At 36.5% G+C, this 11397-nt stretch overlaps 1 protein-coding gene across 1 annotated transcript; it reads left to right on the top strand.

Moving 5' to 3' along the window:
- Positions 1-5447: 5447 nt before the first annotated feature.
- Positions 5448-9881, top strand: FMO1 (flavin-dependent monooxygenase 1). Its single transcript, XM_010263440.3, has 5 exons — positions 5448-5957; positions 6684-6924; positions 8371-8549; positions 8667-9016; positions 9204-9881. Exons 1-5 carry the CDS (start codon positions 5475-5477, stop codon positions 9544-9546), a joined length of 1596 nt encoding a protein of 531 aa, XP_010261742.1. The 5' UTR covers positions 5448-5474; the 3' UTR covers positions 9547-9881.
- Positions 9882-11397: the final 1516 nt, after the last annotated feature.

The following is an 11397-nucleotide window of genomic DNA, read 5'->3' as shown; positions in this document are numbered from 1 at the left end:
ACAATGAGGTGCTTGACCTTCATTTCCCTCGCTAAGGTTAACCCGGCGACCAGTGCTTCATATTCCGCCTCATTGTTTGATGCATCGAATCCGAACTGAAGAGCATATTCCAGTTTCATCCCACTTGGGTCGTACAGTATTAGTCCTGCACCGCTCCCCTGTTGGTTGGACGAGTCGTCGACGTGGAGGATCTAGGGCTCCTCGTCACAAGTCGGTTCTGCTCTGACCGGGACCGGTGCCGCACTGGTTGAAGCTCCCATCGTGCGATCAAACTCGATCAGCTCGGAGGATCAGGGCTCTCTCTCTCTCTAATATATATATATATATATATATATATTATGTATGTTCAAATTTAAAGGAAAACGCATATATTGCTTAACGTTTTTGAATCATATTTCAGAAATGTATACAATAATAATGTAGAGATGGGAAACTTTTGGGTTGAATTTGAAATTTCCACGAATCCAATTCGATTCAATAAATTCCCAAGTATTCTTAAAATCAAAACTACCTACTGGAAAGGAAGAAGAAAGAAAACCCCATGAGAAATGTGGAGAAGCTTGGCAATATAAACTCTCTAGAACATTTGGTCTCCTTCACCAAGAATTGGTCAAAACAAGCTACCTTCCACATAAATGGAGGGAGAAGAGAGATCCAACAATGTGCCTAGAGAGCTTGAATGGTTAGGTGGGTCGTCGCTGGCTGGGTATCTCGGGTTTTCATTTCTCATGCAAACTATGAAAATCATTCAATAAAAACGGGCCGGCCGGTTCAACTGAATGGGCACTGACATTGAAACTTAGTAGGAGGGAGGAGGGAATTGGGAAAGGGCAGTGTGTAATTGGACTTGGGGGGTTAGGTTTTCTAGCACGAGAACGACCCAAAACCTAGATGCTAGATTTTCTCAGAGAGGCAACTGGTTGGAACCGGAGACTAGAATGTGAAACACTGTGGGCCTTGAATACAAGTCCATGTTTCAAAACTTTCTATGGGCATAGATAGTCAAAGTCAATATGACTCTCCCAATGGACAAAACAGTAATTTTTGTTTTTATTTGTTGGAGAGTATTTAATATATAATACCTAAAAATTCAGCCTTGAGCAAAACTGTAAGACCTATAGATTATTAATTAACAGTTGGGTCATCTATGCCCGATTAAGTCCTCTTTCAGTATAATGGGCTCCATGGAATTGAAGATTGAGTAGAATTTTCTTCTTGGTTTTTAAAACAGGGTTGTCAAGTGCAAGGACCAGCGGTCTACTAATTAGCAAACGCAGCTTGTCAATGGCTCCTAATTACTCAAAAAAAAAAAACAAAAATTATATAAAAAGCCTTTGCCATGACCCATGTATATACTATGCATGGATCAATTCCAAATCCAATTGGGCAATTACTAGTCATGTTGGCCTTCAGCCTAGAAAATTAATTGGACCAATTACAGTAAGCCTCAAACAAAATAGTATACAATGGCAACTGTGAGAATAAAAATTGAAAACTATTCTACCAAGAATAAGAATGGATACATTGACATTGATTGATTTGGGGTAGACAAACATCCGCAACTTCCACTACACTACAGGCCCCCAAAATAATGCCTAGATTAGATTCGCCGGTTTAGGAGTCCCCACGTGATACTGGTTTTGGGCATATTCATTTTCTTAGGTGGGACTGGGACCAGGGACAAGGGACCCATCCAATTTGAATATTAAGGAGGGGACACTTGACAAGTGATTTAAGTGATGGATGGTTCCCCCCAGACCTGTCTCTGGCTTCTTAGCCCATGTATGTATGGTTGCTTTTGAAAGCTACTGTTTGTCTTGGATCTACTTTTTCCTTTTACAATTTCTTTTTTAATGCTTTTCTATCACATAAGACAAGCCTTGTAGATGGAGAAAATATTGCAATTTTTTTGTTCCTTTCCTCAATTTTTATTTAATTATTAGCTTTGTAAAAGAAAAAAAAAATAGTTAACCAAACTAACAGATTAAAGCACAGCAAGTAAACACAGACAAGGCGATACAAGCTGCATGATATTCCTGTTGAGGTCATGGATGACACTTTGTTGAGGTGGTAAAAGTATTAGTTGACTATTTAGCTATGTTTGGTTTGAAGGAAAAGGTAGGGAAAGCCAGGGAAACCTATACATGGTTTGTAAATGTTTCCCTGCCTTTTCCTTTCTTTTCCTACTATTTTCTTCAAACCAAACACAGCCTTAATTTCTTGATCGACGAACATGTGTCCTAATGGTTTTTCTAATCCATATAATTAATAAGGATCTCACCATTCTAAGGTGGCCGCTCCTTCACATGGAGTTAGGGGTGCATGGTTTTGTTTTTCAGTCTTTTGGTTTTTTTATATGTGCAACATAAATGGACAGTCTGATGCACAAGGCTTCCACCAATGCGGGGTCTGGGGAGGGACAGATGTATGCAGTCTTATCCCTGCATATAATCAAATCAATACCATTGTTTAAAAAAAAAAAAAAAGCAGAATTGATTATTGATTGGTTTGATCAACTACATTTTTGGGTTCAATATCTTCATTTTGGTTCAGTTGGTTTTTGTTGATCACCCCTATCCTGGAGTAAACTTTGGGGTTAAAAAAACTTCTTTATTAAATTCTCATGTACTAAGGACCTTCTAGAGCTCATCAAGTTAGAACACTGTACCTTTCAAACCTAGACCAAACTGATCAATCTTTGGCGACTGCTTTCCCTTTAGTCATTTCCTTCTTGGTTACATATTCTCTAAATTGCCCCATGAACTCGACTGCCAATCAACTATTTATAAGGTACTAGGTTTTCTGGTGCAACCACAAGTCTTGATATGACTTTTTATGTGAAAATGCAATCACATGGATTAATGGTAATGCAAATTAAAGTACTATGAGTACTTTTTCTTTTGTAAGGGATACAAATCTACCCTGCAATGGTACACATCAGGGACATTTTGTTAGTGAAGGTGAGCCCCTTATCTGTGGTTATGGGTCATACACACAATATTTAATGTTTGTGCTATTAGATGGAGTAATTTGTATCTCAATAAGACTGCATTTTCTTACTAAGGCTCAGTTTGAAAGGAATACAAATGCAAATATGTACAGCGTAAATACGTACAAAACATAAGGTTTTGCACTCTATATATTTGCATTTATACTCCTTCCAAACTCAGCTTAAGGCTCTGTTTAGAAAGAGCAAAAATACAAATATATACAGTGTGAATACATACAAATTCCAGAAGGAGAATGGAATTTTATGGATTTGCTCTCTTTTCAATTTTCATATGCAGTCCCTTCAATTTTAGTAGATAATTAGTCAGTCGTACGCCCTTTTGACAGGAAAAATTAATAATGGACCCAGCACCAGCCAGCAGCAGGCTGCCCGAGAAGAACCACAAATGCAAAATCGGTTCTCCTTTTGCCTTTTTTTGTCTTCCCGTTCAAACTTCCCTACTATCATTCAAAATTCTAGCCTTCTCTATTGCTCTTACTATAATATATGAAACCAAAAGAATTTCGAAGTCCCCATCAGAAGCATGTTCCTCTGTGTTTATCTTCCTTGCGTGAAAATTTCTGAGAAGTTGCCGCAATTGATAATTAACTCTCTTGAGACTTGGAGAGAGAGAGAGAGAGAAGAATGTACGTAGCTGACGAATATGATCAGGCAAAGTACATTGATTATTCAATGTAAAAGTGCAGTACGTAGATGTAGATGTACATACTCTACAAATCAGCTTTAGATGTATAGTATATATGTGATCGATCATTTATAGAATGATTTGAATTTTGGACCATCGACAAAAGAATTGGAAAACCAAAATCGTCCCTTCAGCAGGTTCTAGTTTGTAATTAGCATGCAATCTGAATAAATAACCCAGGATAGATAGTTCTCTCTCTCTCTCTCTCTCTCTCTCTCTGGTATACTGAGAAAAAGATGAAAGAAAATATATACAGAGGATGTATTTTTCCTAGCTCCAAATAATGCTACTGAAATTCAGCATGAATATATGTTTCTTGAAAACAAGGAAAAGAGACAGGATGCATGGAAACAACTTACCAAAACAATACAATGAATCAACAAAAAGGCCAACATATCTTGGTCGTTGGACAAAGACTTTTTATTTCTACAGACGTGCACTCTTCATTTTCCAGTAAATGTTCAATTGTTTGATCCTAATTCAAATTTCCTCGTTTCTTTCTAGTTTCGTCTATGCTTCATGGATGCTTCCTGCCATGCACAGAGCCATGTGTGTTTTGTAAGTTGTAACTTCCTTTCTGATTCCATGCACAAATATGATATATTAATAATATTTATTGTACTTAGCCATACATACATATACACATACATATATAATTAAACAAACAAATGCATAAATACATATAGAAAATCATATTATATAAATTAAATAGATAGTTTGGTAGGGTTAGGTCAAAGCGCGCGTGGAGCTAGCACCAGCATTCACACTTCATGGCGGGGGCCATTTTTACCAAAATTAAATTAATTGCTATTTCATGTACAATATATATGACTCGGAAATAAAGATGAAATTTACTTGCTCTTGACCTGAAAAACTCTGATTAGGATGTATAGTTGTTGGGTGTGGAAACACAAACATGAATACTCCCATATTTGATGAATGATCGATTTTGTTTATATGTTTGTTGTAAAATGAAAACGATAGAAATGGATTCAAGAGCTTTTGAGGCTGTCTCTCAGCTCTCTGTCTTTACTCAGCTAAGTCAAAGCAGATTTATTAAAACCACTCTATCGGGGTACTATATATTAATATCCTCTTCATCTGATTCTGAGGTAACTACCAAAAGTTAATGACTTATTATACACATAAGGCTTACAGATTATATAAAAAAAAAGCAATTTAACTTCTAAGATGATTTGACTTGTAAGAAAACCAATAAATTCCCAGCCTCATAAAAGAAGAAAATAAAAATAATGAGATCAAGCAAGAGTTCAAATACTTACAAAATTATAAAATTAAATAATTAATGAGTATTTCTCTACCAGAAACAATCAAAGAAAATTGCCCTTGGCAACTTAATGCAAACAGAAAAAAAAAAAAAATCTAACTACCACCTTTGAGGCTTATAAACATCAGACTGATGAGAGGAAACCATGGGGATTGACTCAAGTCGACTCCGTAACCCACCAGCCTTATAATAATAATATTAAACATTAACATGATAACTGAACTTAGACTCTAATAAAGAAATAATTCATCAAATAAAAAATGTTGTAAATGGAAATAGTCATCGTCTCTTTCAACCTTCACTGGTATACGATCAAACTTCTCTCGCTCTCTCTCTCCCTCAACAAAATTTCTTAGCTTCCTTCTCAAGTCTAACTCACGTGCTTCTTAGTGTCTAGATGATCCACCCTCCCTCTCGTCGCTATCTATAAATACTCCATATCCTACACCTTGAGAGGCATCAGACACAGTATCTCGCAAAGCCAAGCTTTCATGTCATCCCAAAAGATAAAGCAAATGGCTAGCGGGAAGAACAACTGCCTTCACGTCTCCAAAGTAGGCATTATCGGGGCTGGTATCAGCGGTATCGCAGCCGCTAAACAGCTTTCCCGTTACAACCCCATTGTTTTCGAAGCTACGGATTCCATTGGGGGTGTCTGGAGGCATTGCTCCTTCAACTCCACAAAACTTCAGACCCCTCGATGTGATTACGAGTTCTCGGATTTCCCTTGGCCAGAAAGAGATAATTCTAGTTTCCCTTCTTATCGTGAAATTTTGGATTATTTGCATTCCTACGCTACGCACTTCGACGTGTTGAAATACGTCAAGTTCAATGCAAAGGTGGTGGAGGTCCGGTTTACCGGCCATAGGGAAACCTCCGATTTTGATCGGAAACCTGGAGAGTATGGGAGTCTGTTGAGTGGTCAGCCGGTTTGGGAGGTTGCTGTGCAAACCAACCAGTCGGATACCATTCAGGTTATTGTTCTTCCTCTCTTATTCTACTGACCACTTTCTGTCTGATTTTCTTTTTGTTCTCTATTTCTCCTTCTACAAAATTCCATTTTCTTTACAAATCGTTTCATGGTAATTACTTTGAATTACCCAAATGTTGTTCTTTTGGTTAATCGTTTTGAGCCACCCAATACCCGGTTTATACACATGACCATTTAATTAAAATTCTTCAATTCGATTGTTTCATTTCTTGAGTCTTTTCCAAACAAAAAGAGAAGAGTCAAAGTTTGAAAAGTCGTAATTTGAACTATTTTTTTTATTTATATGTATACATGATAGCTGTGTTCGGGCTGTGTAACCAATAATAGCGCCCCACGTCAGCCACAAAGTGCTTAAGCCCCACAACCACTCAAGCAAAGTATCTGTTGACTGTTGTAGAGGTTCCCATATACAGCACTTGAGCTAAAAAACGAAGAAAGAAATACTCTCTCTCTCTCTCTCTCTCTCATCATCACAATGGCGGTTAATTATATATAACACTTCAATGTATTTTTCCTTGTTCAATGGATCTAACAAACAATATAGCATTATATTGTAATCACACACTGATCACTAATTTTCTATAACGTCAAAAAAAAGCGATCATTAATTTTGTATAAAATGAATGATTAATCCAAAAAAAAAAAAAAAAATCAGCAGCATAGTTTCTGGGAAGTTCATATATTGATGCGTTGTGTCATGTCCGTGCAGTGGTATGCTTTTGAATTTCTTGTGGTGTGTACCGGAAAATATGGTGACGTACCAAAACTGCCAACTTTTCCGGCCAACAAAAGCCCAGAAATATTCAATGGTAAGGTCTTGCATACGCTTGATTACTCCAAGCTCGACAAAGAAGCCGCTTATCAACTACTAAAAGGAAAGAAGGTTGTAGTTATTGGCTACAAGAAGTCAGCCATTGATTTAGCTGTTGAGTGTGCAGAAGCAAACCAAGGTATTTAATTACAACTATTTTTCCTATATTAGCGCTTTCTTCCTTCTTATATGATCAACAGATAAAAAATGGTTTAATTAATTAGAATCCATTACATAATTAAGTTCTTTATCAAGATAAGACATATAATGTAAATATGAAATTTATTAGCAAGTAACCCAACTTTTTTTTTAATTTAAAAAGTTGAGTTGATATTATTATTAATTTTAAGTAGTAGACAATCTGGGGGGTTTACGTTGTTGATGTAGCTTTTACTATTGATAACAATTAACAAGCTACAAGAAATGATTGAGATCATTATCAGTACCATTATATATTATTATTAATGTACATGTTCACTTAAATATGTTTTCCCTTTGCTTATTTTATTCATTTATTTTTCTCTTTTTCAATTTACTTCTAAGTATTCTATTGAATTTGATTATTTTATTCTGGGACACAATTATTTTAGTTACTAGTATACGTATTATATATATATATATATATATATATATATAGGAAACTGAAGTGATCGATCTTTCTTTGTTGTTATTAGGTTGTTGGTTACTTTGATTGATTAGAAAGAAGATATTAATTATAGATGAGTATATAGCATCTGTTTGATTAATTAATTAGTTGAAGGTTTTGTGTTTTGGATGCTGGTAGCATCTGTTTGATTAATTAATTAGTTGAAGGTTTTGTGTTTTGGATGTTGGTAATAAATTAATTGCATGGTTTTGCTTGCTGGCTGAGTTGTTGATCATTTGATGCTCTACATGGAAATGTTCCGTGGGTCAAAGCTTCAACTGACAACAGCTTGGCTGGTAATGCACAGTTATTGTGTGAAACTTGACTTGTTGACGTCGCACGTTTTCAATGTTCTGTTGTCTCATGAATTAGAATTCCACGTTTTTGACGAGTATATATAAACGAGAAAAGGGAAAGTAAAGATGGATTTGGGAGTTGGGAGTTGGGACCCAACCAAAACAAAAAGGGTTCGGGTATATATGCATATATATATATATATATATATATATGTTCCAGGAAAATGAAATTTGAGTTCGATTTGAAATAGAAAAGTCATATTAGGTACATGGAAATATGGAATGGAAGGGGCGGGGGGCTCAATATTGGATCAAGTACAGACCCTTGGATTAACCCCAACCTCCCAAGAGCCAAGAGAAAGAAGAAAACAAAAGAAGAGAATTGGTAATAGAGATCATCAGATTCTGTCTAGCTAATTAATAAATATCGATGAAATTAAGATTTTTCTCACCTCCCTCCCCGCTCTCTCAAAATAAAAAAAAAAAGAAAAAAGATTAATAATAAACATATTTCCCTTGTGTACTTATAAGCTAGCGCTTGCTTTGATTTAATTTGTTTGGAACGTACAAGAGTACTGAATTGCATTTCTGTGAAATTGATTACTTGTATCTGGGGTTGTTGGTTGGATTATTGCAATTGAAGGACCAGATGGGCAACCATGTACTATGCTGATAAGGACCCTCCATTGGACTGTTCCCTCTTACTGGATTTGGGGCTTGCCCTTTTTCCTGTTTTATTCAACAAGATCGTCTCAGTTTCTCCATGAAAGGCCTAATCAGGGCTTTCTCGGAACACTCCTTTGCCTCCTCATGTCTCCATTGGTAAGTCATGCAACAACCATTACCATGAGTAGTCGACCTGCTGATTGCTGCTAATATTGTTGATTTCTTCTAGTTAGCTTACATATAATTTGTGGTGTTTGGACGATGGACGTACAGAGAAGAACCGTTTCCAAGTTCATCGAGTCGTATCTCGTATGGAAGCTTCCGTTGATAAAGTATGGGCTGAAACCGGAACACCCGTTCGTGGAGGACTACGCATCTTGTCAGATGGCCATCTTGCCAGAGAATTTCTTTTCAGAGGCCGATGAGGGAAGAATCAAATTTAAAAGAGCGTCGAAATGGGGGTTTTGGAGTGGGGGAGTTGAGTTGGAAGACGGCACCAAGTTGGAGGCCGATGTTGTGGTTCTTGCAACTGGTTTTGACGGGAAGAAGAAGTTGAAGGCAATACTACCCGATCCCTTCCGTAGTCTGATAGAGGATTCTTCCGGCATGATGCCCTTGTACAGGTAGTTGTTTTATTAATTAATTTAAGCTAGCCAACAACCCAACTCTGGCTCTAGCTCCCTCCCTGCACAGTGCACACTACCTAGTAGTACGTACGTACGTACGTACATTCATTCTTCAAGGTTAGATATCGATATATGATAGCTAGCCAGCTAATAATGCAAATGTGTTTGATGTCGATCGACACAGGGGTACAATCCATCCTTTGATTCCTCACATGGCATTTGTTGGGTACATTGAGAGCGTTTCAAATCTGCACACTGCGGAGTTACGGTGCAAATGGTTGGCTCGCCTCGCGGATGATCAATTCAAGCTCCCCAGCGTGGAACAGATGCTGGAGCAAATAAGGAAGGAAATACAAGTGATGAAGAGGACAACTAGGTTCTATAAAAGACACTGTATTTCGACGTACAGCATCAACCACAGTGATGAGATATGCCAAGAGATGGGATGGAGGTCATGGAGGAAGAACAACTGGTTCTTGGAAGCCTTCAGTCCTTACAATAGCCAAGACTACGACAAAGATAAATGATCAAGATATCAACCAACATACATTATTAATTCCTAGGAGGATAGCAGGAGTACGTTGCTGGATCGCTTGCTTGTCGTAGAAAATTCAAGACAAAATATAATGCACGCAGTAGCTAGTAAGAAAATGTCCTGTTTTGGGGTCCTATAAAATAATACTATTTAAAGTTTAAATGCATGTGAGAATGTCACTTAATTTCAACAAGGGTAAGAAATTAATTAAGTGGGATTATTTTAACAGTAATTAATGTCTCTGGCCTTAACTCTCAAGGCTTGTAATAATTCTCCATATATGTCCAAAATGCTTTTGCAATAAGAAGGCTGTTTTTTTTGTCTCCCGATATTGACTGACATTTATATATATATATATATATCTTTTTCCACTGTAAGAACTTAGAATTCTTGTTATTGTATTCAATTGCCATCCCGATCGACAACCACAGCAGAAAGCAGAATCGCACCTTACGTGATTGAAATTCCCTGCTAAGTCAAATGCAAGTGGGGTTGTTAACCCCTTTGACCTGATCGGCCCATTAATTTTCCGGGCATAAGCTGACAGCTGACTTATTCCTTTCTTGGTCAAGTGGCAAAAGAGAAACTTTGGTGCATTCTCGAGGAGTTAATTAAATATACGTTCAAGGAAACAAGCATTGAATTTTAATAAGAGGCTCCCACCAGGAAACAAATCATGTCCCCTTTTTTTTTTTTTTTCTTTTTGTCTAATTAAACAATGTCTCTGCAAATGAGTGTTTCGCAATTAGAAAAACTGGAATGGACTTACCAAGCGAAATTGGAATTCATTCTTCCATGTGGGAAGGTAGTTTGGGCTCAAAATGGGCCCATAGGTTCGTTTCAACATCCTCTATTGGTGGAATAAACTTCACAGCCCAAAACCCCTCGCCATGCTGTCAAAAATATTTTTTTAGAAAATTTAATATATATTAAAATATTGAAGAAAAAAAATCAAAGGACAAATCTACTGATGAAAAAATGTGAAATTCAGGGGCTGATGTGGATAGGAGGAGGATGGATTACAAATCACCTACCAAAATGGAATCTGGTCAAAGACGACTGAACAATATTGAATATTCCTCATGCTCTTTAGATCTACACAAGTTGCTACAGCCAGTATACCTGATTCAAACAGGAAGCCTACTTCTTCTATAAAACTTCTGTTGTGTAATCCAATATCTTCTATATTCCCCAGACAAATGGTCCTCCAGTCCTAAAGGCTTTTCGACCAATTGCAATTTTTGCAACATAAAAAAAATAAAAATAAAAACAAACAAAATCTTTGAGTCTTTATCTCAAGAATCTGAAAAACACAGGTTGTTCTCTCAACCTTTAATTTATCAACATGACGTTTGAAGTTGTAAGGATTGATTCTCTTTTGACAATGCCAATCTCTCGTTATTATATCTCACTTTGTGGTTTTTTTAGATGGTATATATCATTTCAGGACCCCACATGTATCAATTGTACTTCCCTTTCTTCAAATTTCTAAGCAATTATGTCTCAACTTTACAGTTTTTTAGATTTTCTCCAATTATGTGTTATTCCAATTAGAATGCATCATGCTTTATAGGATTCTTATGAAACTTTTATAACTTGACCCTTGTTATTTGAATTAACTAGGTTATTATCAGAAACGAGAATTGGCTCAAATCTCTAATTAATCTTTTCATAGAACTTGTTCTTATATTGTTTAATTGGCGAATGCATCCCAAATCCTAGCTATTAATTTGCTCCATCCAAATTCTTTGATATATTTTTAATATATTTCATTATCAAGATGCTTTCATAATTATTGGGTTGTATCAAAATCATTAATGAAACACTGATAATTCTATGGACT

The sequence above is a fragment of the Nelumbo nucifera genome, chromosome 8 (assembly GCF_055504915.1).
Source record: "Nelumbo nucifera cultivar China Antique chromosome 8, China Antique-T2T, whole genome shotgun sequence".
Lineage (NCBI taxonomy): Eukaryota > Viridiplantae > Streptophyta > Magnoliopsida > Proteales > Nelumbonaceae > Nelumbo > Nelumbo nucifera.
This window is presented reverse-complemented; position numbering and strand designations above follow the sequence as displayed.